General features: G+C 29.0%; 1 protein-coding gene across 1 annotated transcript; it reads left to right on the top strand.

The window, feature by feature from the left end:
- The first annotated feature begins 20775 nt into the window (after positions 1 to 20775).
- On the top strand, positions 20776 to 21195 carry LOC132925646 (uncharacterized). Its single transcript, XM_060990020.1, has one exon. It carries the CDS (start codon positions 20776 to 20778, stop codon positions 21193 to 21195), a length of 420 nt encoding a protein of 139 aa, XP_060846003.1.
- The last annotated feature ends 405 nt before the right edge of the window (positions 21196 to 21600 follow it).

Below are 21600 nucleotides of genomic sequence, written 5' to 3'. Positions count from 1 at the left end.
GTTGCATGATATGCAAAAACTTCTAAATATAAAAATATGTACTTTTTCACAAATCAGTGATACTAGGTGGGTTTGTCGCCATAAAAACTGCAAGGCAGTTATAGACAACTTTAAATCAATTATAAATATTTTAAATAAAGAAGTTGAAGATAATAACGACAGAGATGTCTCAAGAGCGATTAGTTTGTAAAAAGTTATTTAAGATATAGCAATATAATATGAAAAACTAGTTAAAAATAAAACAACAATTATTTATTATATTTTTTAGGTATTCTTTCATGTGTGCAAAAAGGATCATTTATTATACACCTTCATTTTATTAGCTATGTTTTAAATATAATCAATATTCTTAGCAAACAATTACAAAACGACAGTGGGACCCTTGGTCAAGCAGCCAGTTTAATAAATGCAGTCATAAAAACTTTTGAAGATAGTCGAAATCAGAGTAAAATATATATGACAATTTGGGAAACTATAGTAACATTTGCTCAACAACATAATATAGAATTAGAAGTCCCCAATAAAAGTAATAAATAGTTTAATTTTAGTAAGGTTATTAATTGATTATAACATATATCATATTTTCATTATTAATAGTATCTAAACGGAAAAGAACAGAGCCTGAATTTCTGAAAAATTTTGTTGTAACTACAACAACTGCAGCTGAACACGAGGACTCTAATAATGAAACTAATTTAATTGATTACTGGAAAGTACATGCTTACTATCCAATAATAGACGAGGTTGTAAATAATCTAAAGACAAGATTTTCTGCGGAGAGTTTGAATTTGGCAATTTCTATTGATCACTTTTTCAATCTGGACTATGAAAAAAGTTCATTTTTTATTCAACAATATAAGGTATGTTAAATGTAAATAAATAAATCAACTTAAGTGAAAACTTATAAAACTAATGTAACCCATAACTGAAGCATGAAAGTACTAACTAACTGTCTTATTACTTAAAGTTGTATTAATAATGTGTTCTAATTAATATAGGATTTACTGAAAGTTGATTTGAATTCACTTCAAGCTGAAATGATGGTTGCCAAAAACTGTATTCAAAACTATAATAATAAACCTGAACCGGGACCTGAACAAAAAAATCAAATAAATTTATTCAAAAAAAATATAACTATTTCAACTTTTCCTAATGTATATAAACTTTTAAATTTAGCTCTGACCTTACCAATTTCTTCAGCATCATGTGAGAGGTCATTTTCGACAATGAGACGTATCAACACATATATACGGTCAACTATGACTCAAGACCGTTTTTCCTCACTGGCAATACTAAATATTGAAAGAGATATTTCAAATAATATTGATTTTAATGATATATTAAATATCTATTCAAAAACTAATAGACGCTTGGAATTATAGTTGAAAACAAATAAATGTCTTATTTTCATTTAGTTTAGTGTTTTTTTTTTCTTATTAAGTATTATTATTTTTGCAGCCCCCCCGATATATTTGATCACCCTACGCCTATGAGAACATGTATCAGTAAATAAATGTGATTCTTTATACGCAATAAGACATTTATTTATTTACAAGCAGAAACTCTATGTATTAAATTAAGCATCTCTATAAGTTTATAAAGTAAATCGTAGTTCTAAAGTAATAAACCTATCTTATAACCTATTATTTTAATCGTTTTCTTGTCTAATTCTTTCGCAACGTCCTGACTCTCTTCCACCCACGTAATTAACGCGCCGGTACATATCATTATTAAGATGTTTCTCATCCTGTTTCTTGTCTAATTTTTACATATAAGATTGTTATACTTTTCTTTATTTAATAAGTATTTTTTAGTATGTCTGGAATACTTAAAATTATTATTTATTTATGTAGCAGGGGAGAGATGTAATGATATGATATGACAACATTGTAATGATAACATAACCTAACAAGTCTTGGTATGTTTTTCAATAAAGTTAGTCCGTTATAAAACGTTAACCGTATTATTACAGGTGACACGTCCTCTTAATCCATTTTATCCAGGGGATTTATGGAAAGATAAAATCGCTTTGTATCATAATAACATTGTAATTCGTACTACCATATTTTTTATACGTTGAAGTAAATAACTCATGAAGTCCTCACTCTTCTTGCCGTTCCATTAGTGCTATAAATTATAGTTTCCCTTTAAGTGATTAATATAAATTATGTAACATATTTATTGCAGCCTTACTGAAGTCAGTTGATATGAAACAATTTGGTAATGATCTATGTTTACAAAAATTAATCTATTAGTTATTACTTCGTAATTCTAAAAACTATACAGAAGATCTTAACACAAATGATTTCAAATTAACTGGTATATATAAAGAGTCAATTTTCTTTTAAAGCTTTAAATTAAATTAAATTAAAAAATAGTTTAAGGATAATAGATAATTTAGAAATTGGACGGTAATTTGAAATTAAAGAAGGGTCACATTTCTTAAAGACGGGAGAAACAACACAAGTTTTCAGAACTCAGGAAAAGTACCATTATTAAATGAGGTATTTAAGTTAAAATTGCTGTTAAAATTAATTTATAATTGAAGACCTTGGGGCAACAACGAGACATGTCCATGTTTTGGTCAAAATCACATTTTCACGTAATAAAATAGGGAAAAAAAACTGAATCGATTGGTGCAACAATCGGATATGTCCGACTGTTATATATGGAGTTATAATATAAATGGACTTGTCTTGTTGTTTTTTTGGTGCAACAACAAGATATGTCCGGACAAGTCTGGTTGTTGCTCCAAATGATGGTAACACTGTAAAACAACGTGTTTATCAATAAATTAATGATTATAGATAGTAGCTATTAGATACCGCTTTGATAGTTTGATAATGAAAATCAACGACATTATTCTGTAATTCTGTATTCATATTAATAGGTATGTAGTTTAAAAAATAATAAATTACTAACTATATAACAGTAGTTTGTAGTTACTAGTCATGTTGTTATATTTTAATGTTTATGTTATTTATTAATTAATAAAAGTGAATTTAAATTTAATAAATTATACCTTACGTAATGAGTATTTCAAGTATAAGTGGTTCTAGTATAGATGATTTCTATAATGATCCAGACTATGGCAATCCGAATTCTCCTATTGAAGTGTCGGATTTCGAGGATAACTTTGAGTATGAAAAATATAATTACTTCAACAAACAATCAACTCCCGCGGATAATATTTTAGCATATGATACTGACTTTGATGAAAATATTGGCAGTGCAAATGTTGGCAGTGTTCAAGTGATTGATGATTCAACAGAAGAAGATGAGGTACATAAGCCCAAAGGTAAGAAAAAAATACAAAAAAAAGAAACTTGGAAACGTAATAGTTCAAAAAATAGTAGAGCACTAGGGCTTGAACATACTAGTATACGTGGTAAACATGTAATGCCCAGATCTATGGATCCTGATTGTAAATGCAGAAGCAAATGTTTTACCAAAGTGAACAGTTCAGAGAGGGATATGATTTTAGAAAATTTTAATAAAATTGGCCATAAAGAAAAACAAGACACATACATATTTGGGTTAATCAAACTTCAAGCAATTAGTAGAAATAGGCCCAGAAAAAATAGCAAATCAAAAAAAATATCTTGCTTTTATAAATTTCGGATTGGTAATGTGGAAAAATGTGTGTGCAAAAAAGCATTTTGTTCAATACTTGGAATTGGAAAAAGTAGAGTAGAACGAATAGTAAAATTAATGCAAAATAATGTTCCTTCCCCAGTAGATAAACGTGGAAAACATAATAATAGAAGCAATAAAAAATCTGATATAGTCATGTTTCAAATTGAATCACATATTGAAAGTTTTCCTGCACGACAGTCACATTATAGTCGTAGTAAAAATGAAAATGTCAAATATTTATCACCAGATTTAAATATAACTAAAATTTATGAGCTATATATGCTTAAATATGAACCTGGAATATACTTGGAAATGTATTCAAGATAAAATTGAAGGGGTAAAACCAATTGTTTCATATGATTTGTATCGTAAACACTTTTTAACAAACTACAACTTGTCATTTGGGTATCCTCGCTCTGATACATGTCAGACATGTGACCGTTTGCAAAATTGTATAACAACATCAGTCGACGAAGTAGCTAAAACAAATTTTGAAACTGAAAAAAACTCCATTTAATGAAAGCTGAGGTTTTTTATTCGGATATCAAACAAAAAACATTAGAAACAAAAGAAGAGTCTAGTAAATTAGAAGTACTTGCTTTTGATTTCCAACAAAATTTACCACTACCCCATGTTCCTTGTGGGGACGTTTTTTATAAAAGACAGCTATGGGTTTATAACCTATGTATTAGCTCAGGAAGAACAGGTATGACATATTTTTTTTTATATGACGAAGCGACTGCTAGGAAAGGTCAAAATGAAGTTATTAGTTTTCTCCACCATTATTTATCTGAGATAATGGATAATTTAGTGGATACAGTTTACATTTTCACTGACAACTGTAGTTCTCAAAATAAAAACTTGAACATGCATTTTTACCTGACACTTACCGAGAACTTGTTAAAAACACTTGTAAAACATTTTCAGTAATTGATGTAAAGCAAGATATGATATTAAATTTTGCAGAACATTTCAAACAACTGTTTAAAAAAATTGTTACTAATAGAAATAAAGTAACATTTTCTATTTTATCATATCGGTTCATGGAGTATACAAAACAAGGGTTAAATGTCAGTATATCAGTTCATTCAACAGCCAAAGAAAATTTTATACTTCAAAAGCCAAGCACAAAAATATTAAGTCTTCCACCACCTTCATACAAAATGTACAATGTGGCCATTAGGATTAAAACTAGCCAAATTAAAGGATGTAAGAGACCTAAGTTCCAAGTATGTGTCTCCTCAATATATGTGGTATTACATGGCACTTACATCAATGACTGACAATGATGTCATAGACTCTGAAGAAGATTAAAGTTCAACCTAGTTAATATTTTAATGTAAATTGATATATGTTGATTTTTTTTTGTTTAAAATATTAACCTAGTCAAAAGACTGACACATTAATAAACATTTTGAATATTTTGTTTATTAAGTACTTATAATACTATATTATTATTCCATTTTTATAAATTTTGATTGTTATTTTTTATTCTCATATTATGCCTAATCAAAAGACTGACTCGGTGTGATATAATTTGAATATTGTGTTTATTGATTATAATACTATATTATTATACTATTCTCTAAATTAGAGGTCCCTATTTCACATGTATTTAAAAACACGGATACCCGTGTTTTTAACAAAACGGTGTTAAAGTCCGTGTAAATAAAATACACGGGTAAATGAATATTGAAATCCGTGTACCCGTGTATTTGCTTCAGTCCGTGTATTCGTGTATTTGTTTCAGTCCGTGTATTCGTGTGTTTGCATTAATATTTGTACATAATATAATTACAGTAAAATTTACCTTAATGGATACCTTCTAACAGCGGACAATATCTTAGGAGAAATTTTCATTACTTTTCAATGTAAATACTTCCAAATAGTGGATTGTAGAAATAATTTATCATGCAAAATTTCGAAAAAAAATTCCATTACCGGTCTATATGATTGTTTTATTCATTTTTAATCTGATTTTAATAAATAAAGTTTTTTTAAGTAATAAATAATAATACAGTTTACATACAACATTAATAAAAATGTTAAGGAAATAATTAAATATGACAATATGCTCGATGATTTCACACAGTATATAAATCAAAAAAATATTAATTTTTATAGCATTTTAAATAACCTAATAAATATATAAATAATAATATGTTTAACGGTGAATAAGAAAACAAAATTCTCGATACAAAAAGGAAAAACAAAAATAGTTACAAGTATAAATAATTAACAAAATATATCTCTACAATAATTGACGGTTTTGGTACAAAAATACTAATAAGTTAACATTTTCTGTTGATAAACAGCTTCTTTTAGGTGTGACGACATTTCCAGCAGTAGAGAAACAACGTTCCGAGCTAACCGACGTTGCTGGTATACATAGATATTTTTTTGCTATTTGAGCGATTAATGGATATTTCTTTTCGTGAGATTTCCACCATTCAAGTGGGCAGAAATCATATCTGAGTAGTGGCTCTCCTAAATAATTCTGATACTGCGCCGAAACATCAATTTGGATTCAAAACGCACCACTCAACATGCCATCAAATTCAACGAATCTCGGAGATAATTGTAAGTGGCTTTGAAAACAAACAATATACAACAGCTGTCTTCCTCGATGTAACGCAAGCCTTCGACAAAGTATGGCACCATGGACTTGAACAAAAATTGAATTCTCTAGCTCTTCCCAAATATTTATTAAAAACCATAATATCCTTCATATCGGATCGAACGTTCCAAGTTAGAATTGGAACACAACTCTCTCAACCTCAAAAAATACAAGCAGGAGTCCCCCAAGGCTCAGTTCTAGGTCCAACCTTATTCAACATCTACTGCCATGACATACCAACTCCTACTAACTCACAGCTGGCAATGTTTGCGGATGATACAACAATTATAACCCAAAGCGACTCCCTAGAATCTTCAATTCAAAATCTTCAAACAGCCCTAACCACAGTGACCTCCTGGTTCAAAACATGGAAACTAAACCTCAACCCAACAAAAAGCGCAGCAAAAATATTTTCTTTAAAACGATACGAAGATCCCCAACTCATTTATATTGACAACAAACCAATACAATGGAACAAGAAAGATGACTCCGTCAAGTACCTTGGAGTATTCTTAGACGAAAAATTAACATGGAAAATTCATATAAACAAAAAACTCACCCAAGGCTATGCAAGAATGAACACCCTTTATCCTCTAGTTAACTTCAAATCAACCCTCCAAATGAAATCGTCCATCTTACTATACACCTCAATAATCCGGCCATTAGTCACTTATGCCTGCCCAACATGGGCGGCAGCTTCCCCTACAAAAATCAAAAAAATCCAAATTCTTCAAAACAAATTTCTTAAAATATGTCTCAAAGCCCCATGGTTTATGAGAAATAAGCAAATTCATAATGACACAGGAATTCCTCTTCTCCAAGACTGGATAAAAATACAATATAAAAACTTTCACGCAAACCTCAAGACATCCGATGGCGCGCGCTTCTACAACCTGGGAACAAAAACAAAAAATCGGCGTCTAAAACCACGGCTACCCCAAGATGTTCTCCTATCACAATCAAGCGAAGACGAAGACCAAATTTAATTTAATTTACCATTAAAAATAAACTTAAACTAACATTTGCATGTATACTTCATATCACTATAACACTAACAAATAATATTAGTATTTCGTAATTTGTCATTAATTAAAAACTGTTAACAAACTTGTAATAGCATGTACAATATGCTAAAACATTTTAATTTTAATAAAAAAAAAAAAAAAATTAATGTATGATAATAAATAACGGTGTAACAACAAGATATGTCCAAACCATATTTAACATTACGGTGCAACAACAAGACACATCAAAAAATATTAAATTACAGTGCAACAACAAGATATGTCCAAACAAGTTTTTATTGCTTCCTTAAATTATTATTAAAAGTTAAGCATTATCTATAAGTGCATAAGTTGTATGTACCCTAAAACTTAAATGTACCATTTTTTTTAAAATTCTAAACTTTTTTTTTGAGTTTATAAGGTTTTTTTTGTTTTCTGAATAAAAATAAAAAAAGGACATGTCTGGTTATTGCCCCGAGGTCTTCAATTGTAAAGAAAAATAGGAATCATATCATCAGGTCATTACTTCATATAATGAGGTAAATTGGAGATTAAATTTAATACATTTACTTCAGTAATTTCTAATTAATAAAACAAAAAGGTTGAGTTTTTAATATTATCATTAAAATTATTGTTAAGAAAATTAGTATGAGTAGAATTGGTAGAATACAGTAGTCCCTAGTGAAATAAGATGCAAAAGGGTTAACAATATCTTGGTCATTATCAGTAGTAACAGAATCAAAAGTGAGAATTTTTAGTAATGCATTTTTATCTCTATGATTATTTAAAAATTTCTAAACTTTTTAAGCTTAGATAGAAACACTAGAACTAGATTTCATTTACCATATGACAATTTTGTTTTTATTGTATTTTATTGATCTCCTTAATTATTGTTATTTAACCCGTATAATGTCATTAATAATTGTATAGAGATATAGTCACACAGAAATAATTTGTTAAGTTTTAGTTTGATAAAAATTATTATTTTATTAAATGAGTTGTATTTTTCTTAAAAATATTCTACAGTTCTGTTAAAATATACGTAATACATCAATATATAAAAATTGAAATTTACAAACCGTCAGCTTCTTGCCAAAACTTGATAAAGGCAAATTTTACTATTTTGAGATAATGGCGCTATCTAGTGGAAAACATTATTTTCTAACGATTTGCAAGAGTCGTGTTAAGTGAATTTCCTGTTTTAACTTGCCGCAAACTTACAATTTCTAATTATCACTAACGGATAAGAACGTTAATATAAAGAGGTAAAAGTCATTAATGGTTTAGTGAGTTTTAACATAAACAAGAATAATAAAATATTGTAGGCCAAAATTCACTATCGGTCAAAATAAAAATGAAAAATCACATAAGTGGTAAAACTGTAAATACTTCCCATATACTATTATGATAAACTAACAATAACATAAATAATCTTATTATTATTACCATTCTATTTATAAATTATTTTATCAGTATTTAATTTGGTTTGCATTTAAATAATAATATTGTTTTGTTTATTATTTGTTATCTACTTTTATTAGTGTATTTTAATTTGTATTAGTGTAATATTTCATATTTCATTTCTTTCATGATTATTATCTTATATTACAAAATATTAATAATTATTTACATTATTGAGTTTTTGTGTAACAATGTTTAAAAGTCGTACATTAAAGTTACTAAAAGGTGTTGGAATCAAACCTCCTGAGGATACAAGTAAGTACCTATCATTAAAATTATTTTAAAATATAAAATTATATTATTAAGTATACCTATTACCTAATAATATTATAATATAGAAAAATAACAATTTAAATATTAAATTATTTTATTAATTGTGATTTTTAAACTAATAATAATATGTATTTTAAATTAAAGAAAAAGAAAAATCTGTTGAATGTAAACAACACACCCTATAGTATGTAGATTATAAGTAAAATTATTCACACTGTAGTTCGGCAGACGCTGAATAAGCATTTTGTATAACTAGCATATTCTCTCTATGTAGTAGTCTGTAGGACAATCAATCGTTGTTTTATATTACGCCTCGGAGCACTATAGTTATTCGTTTCAATTATACATATTATTATATTATTACATATATCCGATCTTATTATTATTTACCTTTAGCTTCTGTATATCTGGTGTATTTTAACAGGTTATGGGCCCAGTAGTACGGTAATTATAATAGAGTCGTGTATGTTTGATACTATAATTATTTATTTACGAATCGCGTGTTTGTGTACAGACAGTGTACAGCAATAATAATTCGTGAAGTATAGTGCAGTGCAGTGTTAGTGCATCGATCGTGTGAAGCGCAGAAACTGTGTTTGTTATTATTACATTTATAGTGTACAGACAGTGTACAGATAATTCGTTATTATGGAAAACGAATCTATAAAAATAAATAAACTAACAGGTAATGAAAATTGGGAGACATGGAAATTCCAAATAAAAGTCATAATGACTGCAGCCGATATATTTGATGTTGTGACCGGAAATTCGAAAAAACCTGTTCTTAACAAATCAAGTTCAGAAACTGAAGAAGATGCAAGAAAAAGGTATGGTGTAGATTATTCAATATATAAAAAAGCGGACAACAAGGCTCAAAAGTATATAGTCACGTCAGTGGATGAACAACCACTGCAGTACATAATGAATTGTGACACGGCTAAGGAAATGTGGGACAAGTTGCTTAGTGTATATGAACAAAAGTCGGACTCGAGTGTAACATTGATTCAACAAAAGTTCTACAGCTATGTTAAAGACCCAGATGACAATATGGCGATTCATATTTCGAAATTGGAGAGTCTTAGTAGAAAATTAAAGCAGTTAGGTGAACCAATATCCAACTCAATGCTTATGACTAAGATACTAATGACTTTGCCAGAAAATTACAAACATTTCTACAGTGCATGGGATTCGATACCAAATGTGGACAAAACATTGTAAAATTTGTCATCTAGACTCATGGTAGAGGAAACAAGGCAAACTCAAGGTTATGATACTCAGAGATATACTGCAAGTAGTAGTGCATTTTCGGCAAAGAAATCCTATGGAACAAATAAAGAAAAACATACGAAAATTGGCAATTCTGAAAGTCAATGGAACAATGATAAAAAACCAGGCAAGTGTAATCATTGTAAAAAACCAGGGCATTGGAAACGTGAATGCCGGATTTTCTTAAAAGAACAAAAAGAAAAAAATAAGAGCAACTCAGGAAATGCGATGGTTGGTGTACAATCAAAGGACATCGAAATCAACGAGTCGGAAAAATGGTATGTGGATTCAGGCGCTAGCGATCATATGACCAGCAGAAGAGAATGGTTCAGTAACTATGAGTCATTTGAAGTGCAGTTACCAGTACGTATCGGTGATGGTAAACATATTATGGCTATTGGTAAAGGTAATATAAATGTACAAGCGAGAATCGGCGATAAATGGGTTGACAGTCATTTGTCAAACGTTTTACATGTACCTGATCTGAAGGTAAATTTGTTTTCGTGTGGAGCATGTCTTGATAAAGGCATAAAAATGATGACAGACAGTGACGGATGTATATTTAAAAAAAACAATCGTATAGTTGCTATTGGAGTTCGTGAGACTAAAATGTTTTCAATGGTTCTGAGAACAAGACCATTATTACAACCGGCTGATCAAGCAAATGTTGCAGTTAAAAATCTCACGTTACTACAGTGGCATGAAATATTAAGTCATCAGAATGTTCAATATGTTCGGAACTACTTGAAATATAAGCGGATTCCATTCATAGAAACGAAAAACAAATTTTTCTGTGAAGCTTGCATTTATGGTAAACAACACAGAGAGCCATTCACATTAAGTAAAACTAAAACTACAAAGCCAGGTCAGTTAATTCACAGTGATGTATGTGGCCCCATGGAAGAAAACTCACTTGGAGGTAAACGGTATTTTGTTATATTCAAGGATGATTTTTCTAACTATACGTATGTGTATTTTATGAGCCAAAAATCAGAAGTTAAAAATAAATTTGAATTATTTTTGAATACAGTCAAAAATCAGTTAAATATTTCAGTAATTACTTTAAGAAGTGATTGTGGTCTGGAATATAAAAATACTGAAGTAAAAGCCTTATTGGATAAATTAGGAATAAAACATGAGACGAGTGTACCATACACGCCCCAGCAAAATGGCAAGGCGGAAAGATCAATGCGAACAATTGTAGAAGCGGCCAGAACTATGTTATATAGCAAAAATTTATCTAAGACACTTTGGGCAGAAGCAGTGAATACAGTCGTGTATACAATAAATCGTACAGGTAACACAGGTCAAGAAGGAAAAACACCTTATGAATTATGGTTCAATAAAACACCCGATATAAAGCATCTGAAAATTTTTGGTACCGAAGTATATGCACATATACCAAAAGAAAAACGAAGAAAATGGGATCAAAAGGGTAGAAAAGGTATATTCGTTGGATACTCAGAAGAAACCAAAGGATATCGTATATGCTTTGATGGAAGAGAAATTTCAATAAGCAGAGATGTAATATTCAAAGAGTCAACAAGTCCATCTACAGCTACACAAGTAAAAATCATAAATAAAGAAGAAGAGGAAGAAATAAATTTGGAAGGAGAAGCTGGAGATGAGGAAGACAACAACGACGACGAAGAAAAGTTGGATGATGATGAACAGATAACAATAGGAGTTGAAGAGCAAACAAGAATGACACTCAGAGACAGAGGAAAGCTCAATAAACCTATCAGATATAAAGATGCGTTATTTTCAGCATGTAATGATCCAGTTACATTCGAAGACGCTATGACAGGTGACAATTCAGATAATTGGAAGGCAGCAATGAACGATGAAATGTTGTCATTAAATAAGAATGAAACATGGACACTTGTGGTCTTGCCTCAGAATAAAAAACCTATCAATAATGGTTGGGTATACAATACTAAATACAAAGCGAACGGAGATGTCGATCGGTACAAAGCAAGGTTAGTGATAAAGGGATGTGCGCAAGTTCATGGAATAGATTTTCAAGAAACATTCAGCCCAGTAGTGAAATATGATTCTATTCGAGTAATACTTGCGATAGCAGCAGCCAGAAAATTAGTACTCAGACAATTTGACATTAAAACAGCATTCTTATATGGAGATCTTGAAGAAGACATTTATATGAAACAGCCAAAAGGTTACGAAGATGGAACACATTTAGTATGCAAACTTCAACGGAGCCTATATGGGTTGAAACAGGCGCCCAGGTGCTGGAACAAAAAGTTCAAAAATATGCTGATGAACTTTGACCTAAAAGAAGCAGATCCTTGTGTATTCGTAAGTAATAAAAACAATCAATTATTAATTGTCGCTATTTTTGTAGACGATGGGCTAATCGCGGCAACAAATAACCAGCTGGTGGACATAATGGTGAAGTATCTAAAGGACAACTTCGAGACGAAGGAAGGTGAACTTGATCATTTCTTGGGTATTGAAATTGATCAGAGACCTGATGGTTCAATTTTCGTACACCAATCTTCATATTGCAAGCGCATTTTAGAGAGGTTCAATATGGAAGAAACCAAAGTCTTGCATATTCCCACAGATCCACAACAATCATTAGATCCAAATCTGTCAGGATCATTGGAAGCAGGGGAAGTTCCATACAGAGAAGCAGTTGGAAGTTTGTTGTATCTAAGCCAAATAACAAGGCCCGATATAACGTTTGCAGTAAACCTTGTCAGTCGTTATCTAGAAAAGCCTCTGACAATTCATTGGAATGCGGTGAAACGCATATTTAAATATTTAAAGGGAACGTTTAATTATGGTTTAATTTATGATTCTAGTGTAACACCAAAGTTGCGTGGATATAGTGATGCAGACTATGCTGGTGATACAATAACGAGACGATCAACTTCAGGATTCATTTTCATAATGGAAGATGGAATCGTAGCATGGTGTTCACAAAGGCAAAAATCGGTAGCACTTTCGACTACTGAGGCAGAATACATAGCGCTGAGCCAATCTATACAGGAACTCACTTGGTTGACGCTACTTATCAGTGATCTTCTGGAGCCACAGGGAGATACACCTGTTTTGTATGCAGACAACCAAAGCGCTATCAAACTAGTGAAAAATCCAGAATACCATAAGCGAACAAAACACATCGATGTACGCTATCATTACATTCGTGAGAAGTTCAGTGAAGGGATGTTTTCTCTAGAATATGTGCCAAGCAAGGAGCAGTTAGCTGACATATTGACTAAGCCAACTCCACGACCAAGATTCCAGGAACTCAGGGAGATGTTGGGAATTAGATATATTAATTCTAAGTTAGGGTATATTGTTTAAGGGGAAATGTATTTTTAAAATTAGGGCCCCTAAAAATATGTTAGCCCAGGACCACTCATTTTATTAATCCGGCTCTGGTTTTAACAAGCAGTCCCTATAAAAACTTACTAGAAAGCAGAAGAGCACAGCAAACAATAAAAAAAGGACCACCAAAAAAAAAACTTTTTTCTGCAGCAAAAATTGATGGTGTTAAAACCAAAAATAAAAAAATTGAAAAATCTAAGGAATTAGAAAAGAAAAAGATACTGAATGAACAAGGAAGTCAACATAAAAAGAAAAAATTGAAAAATATACCATCTACATCAAAAAATGTTGGTAATGTTAGTTGGTACTGTCCTCTCTGTCAGGAAGAAAAAATAATTGATATGGTCATGTGCAAAAAATGTTCAATATGGTTTCATGAAGAGTGTTTAGGATTGAATCGTGGTGACACATTTGAAGAGTGTCATTGGTGTACTGAAAAAAGTGACCAGTAAAAATTACTACAGATTCAATATTTAAAATTAAATAAAGACCATGATTACCTATATTTTAAATTTATTAGGTATAAAGACTTAATTATAACTTAAGACTGAAAATATTAATTTTGTAAAATGATTGATTTTAAACTAGTCAGTAAAGTAGTGACTGATAACTTTTAAATTGTTTTTTATTATATTATTCTAAAAATGTTGTTTATTTTATAAAAATTACTTGTCAGTATGGTATGACTCATAACTTTTAAATTGTACTTATTATTTTATTATTCTAAAATTGTTTTTTATTATATTATTCTAAAAATGTTGTTTATTTTTAAAATTTAACCAAGAAGGTATAAAAATGTTGTTTATTTTATAAAAATTACTAGTCAGTATGGTATGACTGATAACTTTTAAATTGTACTTATTATTTTATTATTTTAAAAATTTGTTTGTTTATAAAAGTATCTGTTTTTATTAATAAATATAATATATGTATATTTTTACATATTCCAAAAGAGATAATTTGATTTAATTATTTCTAATTTATTTATGAACAAAATGTATAATTAAATATTAGGAGTGTATATGGACAAGATATGAGAAACATTAAAAAAAAAACCAACCATGCCAAAATGTTGTTTACATGTTTAGCTATCATCTTAGTGCAGTTAAATACTTATTATTTTAAATTGTTAGCTGTAATACTCATAAATGTCCAAAGTGGTCCAACGTAGGCAACTCTACCCTATGTTTTTTTTTTTAATTAAATTTGAATAAGTATGTATTTTTTAATTAAAAATAAATGCATATTAAAGCGCATATTTTGATATTTTTTGGTGCATATGTATGCGCATATTTTTAAGATTTTGAGCCCTGTTGATAATACATTATCAAAAATAACAAGTAACTATGTGGTTGCCAGTTTTGACTTGCAATCTACACTACAAATACCATGTTCAGATGTATCATTAATGTATTATAGTAGAAAACTAAATATGTTTAACTTGACTTTATATGAAGTAGCTCCTCCTCAAAATGCATATTGCTACACATGGACTGAAATTAATGGAAAATGTGGTAGTTCAGAAATCGGTTCCTGTCTTTTGAAGTGGATTCAAACATTATCCCCAGAAGTAAAAAATGTAACACTATATTCAGATTCATGTGGTGGCCAGAATAGGAATCATAATATTATGGCTTTAATGATTTATATTATTCAAACAACAAACATAGATCAAATAGAGCATAAATTTATGGAGAGTGGCCACTCTATGATGGAGGTTGATTCTATGCACAGCGCAATAGAAAATGCTAAAAAAAATGTTCCAATTTACACAGTTCAAGATTGGCTAACTATTTTCCAAGTTGCAAGATCAACACGAAATAAAAATAAATCTAAGCCCCCATATGAAGTAAAATAAATGCAATTCAGCGATTTTATAAACTTACAACAACTCTCTTCTTTATTGATAAAAAATAAAAAAAAAGACACAGAAGGTAATATTATGAACTGGTTAAAAGTTAAAAGTTTTGAATACAAAAAAGATAATCCTTACATTGTTGGATATAAGTATGATTATTTTAGTGAATATCAATACATTAATGTGGGGAAAAAAATGTTAGGAATAGAATTGCATCAACTAATTTTAGTAATTTAGAGCTTAACTGCTTATATTCAAAACCGATGCCAATAAGCCATGAAAAGAAAAAGGATTTGCTTAAACTATGTAACAAAAGTGTGATACCAGATAAGTTTCACAATTTTTTTAAAAATTTACCAAGTATTCCTCTTAAAAAAGATAAAGCTCCAGAACCAGGAGAATCAGATTCAGAGGTATATGAAGACTGATTTTTATTTTTATGTTTTATAATATAAGTTGTAATTTGTTATTTTCTTTTTGTAATATTTATGATAATAATAAAAATAAAAATAAATTCCTATTAATAATTAAATTTGTTTTATTTTTCATGATAAACATATCAATGTTGATGTTAATAATAACAAAAAATCATTTTTAAATAAACATATTGATAATTGACATAAGTACAATCTAGTAATGATAAGCTGGATATGTCTATTATGAAAAAACAATTAATATTAAACCAATATCGATTTTTTCCTGCTAAAACAAATAATAATCATCTTTTTTCTATTCAGTAAAACTCACTAATGGTTACATTATTTACATACAATACTTTATCGATAATAAAAACTATGTTTCATTAAACATTTTGACAAAAAACTTATATATTTTAATGTAGTAATATAAGCAGATTTCATTAAAAAAAAACTATGTCAATATCTTAAAAATTAAAGATGTTGTAGGGTTGAGACCAAAAATTAACTTTTAGAAAAAATTGAAAGTCATTTTCTGAACAATTACGATTTTGCCGTTACTGAGTTTTGGCAAGAAGCCGACGAAACATTCAATCATTCTATTGAAATATTTAAATATAAACTAATTTTATATTATACACTTAGTATTCAGTTTTAAGTTATATATATCATAAAATATTTTAATGTATTTCCACCCAAATACAAATTGTATAGTTTTGTTTTTTATTTCATTAATATACAGAGTGATTCTTTTATCATGAACCACTCATTATTTCAAAAAGTATTCATGTTTTTAAAAACATTTTTTACATAGTTTCAAGTTGTTAAAAAAAACGTTTTTATTAAAAAATTATATTTTTAAATATTTTTTATCCTTATATTTTTTTTTATATTTTTTAAAGCAGAAAATTTTTCTGAGTATTTTGATACATAAAAATCGAATTTAAGGCGAGTAGTTTATGAGTTTTACGTATTTAAAGTTTAGACAAGTGGAATAGTGGAGAAACATTTTGCGGAGTTAACCCCGTACCACTCGACTACTTCGCGCATCAAGACTTTAAATACTTATAACTGATAAACTACTCGCCCTAAATTCGATTTTTATGTATCAAAATACTCACAAAAAATATTCAGCTTTGGAATATGAAACTAAAACTCTATGTTGTCATTCAAAAAGTAAAAAAACTTAAAAAATATAAGGATAAAAAAAATTTAAAAATATAATTTTTTAATAAAAACGTTGTTTTTTAACAACTTGAAATTATGTGAAAAAATGTTTTCAAATACATGAATACTTTTTGAAATAATGAGTGGTTCATGATAAAAGAATCACCCTGTATACTATAAATAAATGCATATTTATACTTTGTTTAATTACAAATTCAACATTATACATAATTGTCTACTTTAGTTCATATATAGGTACTTTACTATGTACTTGTATGATATAAATATTCTTATAACAGTCACAATACATGGACAATGTTTATTTACAACTTATGCTTATATTAATTTTCACCACAAACACTATGCCATAATATAACTATTAATATAACTGGAAACACTAAGAACTTACAGACAGTAACGTCTTGCCAGGGGTTCTTATAGTGTACAGACTTGTCAATTTTGAACTCTAAGATCAAAAACATTCAAAATAATAAAGCATAATACAATATATAATACTAATACATGATATGTAAAATATTAACGTGTGAATGTAGTACACACATAAACACGAGATCAATCGATCTTTCTTGTAAATTAAATATTTTATCTCAACATTTTCAATATTGTCCAAGCAAATATATCTCTATTAGTGACTTTTGTACCTATTTAAATACAGTAATAAGTACCTACAATACAACAGTTAAAAATAGATATTTGATGCAAATTCAATATGACTAATTATTTTGTGTTATAATAGGTATGTTTTGATATTAAGTATATAATGAATTATTATTCCAAACTTATTCTAAGTGTATAACAATTAATTTAAATTAAATACACAATGTAATACATGAAAAACTCAAAACAAATTTAAAATTGGTATGACACATATAACAAATCTGTTATTTGATTAATATGCTTATTGATAAATTGATGTTACCTCTTTATTATAATTTTTTTATTTTTACTTGTTACCAATATTTAATCATTATTTTTTTACGACTAACTACTTTTAAGTTGACATTAGAAACAACCAGCTTGTCTTAAAAAAAATACAAGTGTTGTCATAAACATTTATTAGTTGTATATTTTAATATTGATTCTCTTTATTTTTATTTAAAAATAAAACAAATAACAGACAGGGAAAATCGTTTTAAGGACAAATTCACTAATCAAAATATCAATTATAATTTATTTAAATTGTTGACATGAAATGTTAAAGATTTAGATACCTAACATACAAAAATAAGTAGATATAACTTTTCACATGTTATTACTTATTAATTTTATGCATTTTCATTAATTAATTATACTTCAATTTAAATTATTATTACCTATCTACTATTCCTGATATAAAAATTGGCAATACATTTATATAAATAAAAATAATGTTACTTTATTTAACCCATGTAATAAAATTTTTCAAAAATTATCATTTATTTTCAATGCATTTTACAATTTTAAAGAATGTGTAAAAGAAAACTCACTAAATCTAATTGTAACAAAACAATGCCAATGATTCTTTAACATTTAATAATATTATTAAATTATTTAATAGTTTTTCTAATAACATACTTTCTAAAATGTTATCGTAATATCGTTAAACTGTAAATAAGTTATGATCATCAGTTATTCATTATAATTTATAAAGTATCACATAACACTGCCAATTGTACTTTAAAAATTATGGATGTATTAAACAATTTATGGATTTATTAGGTAAATGTACCTAAAGATGTACACACATTAATGAAAACTCCTACATTTTTTCTATTGGGACCTGACGGTTCTTAAATTAATTATAGCTTAAAAGACTTTTATACTCACATGTATTGTTTCCACCTTACTAATGTTAAGCATAGCAAATTTGCATTCAGTAAAATTAATTGTATGTTGATAGCTTTAATATTAGAACAGTAAACATATAACAGTTGTTGTCAATAAATTTACAGCTATTCACAAAAACAGAAGATTAATATTGAATTAAAATTTGTTGGTAACTAGAAAATATGATTTTAGTTTCATTTATTATTAAAAAATAATATTTTTTAATTACGTAATTCATGTATTTTTAGAATATATACGTGTACATTAAGCAAATATAAAAAAATATTTGTTAAAAGTAGATAATATAATAAATGTAATAAAAAGTAATAAATAAAATAAAAGAAATATTAGTAAGTAAATATATTGAATTTATAATTGTATTTACTTCAATATAGTGTATTTGAACCAACTAATATTTCTGATATTCTTTTGAATAATATACAATTGAAAGGTAATGATGGCAATTTGATACAATTTTCTCGTAATTCTAAAAAACTACAAAACAAAAAATAGAGTCGGTGGAACTCATTTTGACTATGACGCAAAATATGTGGATTTATAAATAGTTTAAAGTTTTAAACCTTAAAAATAATGCATATTGATACCGTCCAAATAATATTAAATATAATATAAAAGAAATAAGTTGATCAGTGGGCCAACAACCCACTATAGTAAAAAAACCGTTGTTCAGGAATCCAACATTTTGCCTCGGGAGAGAGTAACGGAATCAAGACTGGAAAACTGGAAATCGGCTCTACGTTTTGGAACATGGAATATACGGACTTTATATCAACCAGGAGCAGCCTTAACATTAGTTAAGGAATTTAATAAGTATAGGTTAGAGATTTTAGCTATACAAGAAATAAGGTGGAGCGGACAAGGCTCTACAGAAATAGGGAACTCGATAATTTTCTTCGGCCAATGTGACAATCGCAGGCAAGGAGGCACCGGCTTTATCGTTAAAAAGAATATAGCATCCGCAATTAAAGATTTCAAAGTAGTGAACTCCAGACTGACTATTCTCGTAGTGGAGAGAAAATTATTCAACATTGCATTTGTCTTGCACACGCACCATCTGAAGATAAAAGCGACGAGGAAAAGGAGGAATTTTATTCACTGTTGGAATCCACGTTAGAGGGAATACCCAGACATTGCATTATAATCTTATTAGGGGATTTTAACGCAAAGATCGGTAAAGAAGAGTGCTTCAAAGCAACTACCGGATCGAATAGTTTACATCAGCTATCAAATAACAACGGATTCAGACTAATCGAATTAGCTACAGGAAGGGGTTTAAAAATAAAAAGTACATCATTTCCACATAAGGAAATACATAAAGGTACCTAGAGATCCCCAGATGGCAGATACATTAACCAAATTGATCATGTATTGGTGAATGCGAGATTCAGCAATAGTGTACTAGATGTAAGGACCTTCCGCGGTGCGGAATGTAGATCTGATCACTTCCTAGTTGTAGGGAAACTTAAAGTGAAACTGAAGAAAGCAAAAAAGAGAAAAGAAGAACAAACAGAACTCTTTGATATACAAAAACTATGTGACCTTAAAATTTGTGAAGATTTCTGTAAGAATATATCAAACGAGTTTAATAATGAACATATTATAGATAACGAGGATGATGATATCGAAAGCTTATGGTCTGCTATAAGAAATGTGATCCGCAAAACGACAAAAAAAAAACAATTGGGAAACGACGATTTATGAGGAATCCGTGGTTTAACCAGATATGCGAAAAAGCCCTACAACGTAGGAAGCAAGCGAGGGAAGTTTGGTTAAAGGATATTCAAAATGAAGAAAAATTCTCTAGATATAAAACAAGACTAAAAGATGCAACCAAAATTATAAGATGCGAGAAACGAAAAATTTATCAAAGACATAATGAGAAGTGCGGACCAGGACTATAAAAATCATAGGACACGAGACCTATACAACAAGATTAGCTCTTTAAGCAAGGATTTTAAACCGAAAATAATGTTTTTAAGAAACGAAAATGATACTTGGTTAACGGATAGAGACGACATAGTCGAGGAATGGGCTCAATACTTCGACCAGCTGCTAAAATGTAGAGAACCCTCTAATCCATTCCTCTTTGAGAATAAAGAACCGAATGGGGAAGATTATCCCGAACCTACGATAGAGGAAATTGCGAAACAAATAAAAACCCTAAAAAACCACAAGTCGCCCGGTGAAGATGGAATTACCGGAGAGCTACTTAAAACAGGTGCGGATAATCTTGTTAAATATATTCATCGTTTAATAAGTTTAATATGGCAAAAAGAAGAGATACCAAAGGAATGAAAAACAGCCTTAGTCTATCCCATCCACAAGAAAGGAGACAAACAAATATGCAACAATTATAGAGGGATTGCCCTGCTTAATGTAACGTATAAGATTTTATCTTACTGTATACTTGACATTGGTTCGTGAGTGTACAATTATTTATCTAATTTACCAAAAAATATTACACATGTCACTATGTACAGTGATTGCTGCCCTGGTCAAAATAAAAACAGTATTCTTATGCAATGTCTGTTTTTCTTGGATCAACAGGAAACTATTCAAATAATTGATCATAAGTTTATGGTATCAGGCCATTCAAGAAGGAGACTCAGACCATGCCAAAATCGAAAAAGCTCGGAAAACATTTCCTTCTTCAATAAATCACCCGTATGATTAGATACAATTAATTAAATATGCTGGAAA

The sequence above is a fragment of the Rhopalosiphum padi genome, chromosome 3 (genome assembly GCF_020882245.1).
Source record: "Rhopalosiphum padi isolate XX-2018 chromosome 3, ASM2088224v1, whole genome shotgun sequence".
In the NCBI taxonomy this organism is placed as follows: Eukaryota; Metazoa; Arthropoda; class Insecta; order Hemiptera; family Aphididae; genus Rhopalosiphum; species Rhopalosiphum padi.
The sequence above is the reverse complement of the archived record's forward strand: the minus strand, read 5'-3'. Positions and strand labels throughout refer to the sequence as shown.

Coding starts and splice junctions, on each gene's coding strand:
- LOC132925646 (XM_060990020.1), top strand. CDS start 20,776: ATGAGAAGTGCGGACCAGGACTATAAAAATCATAGGACACGAGACCTA.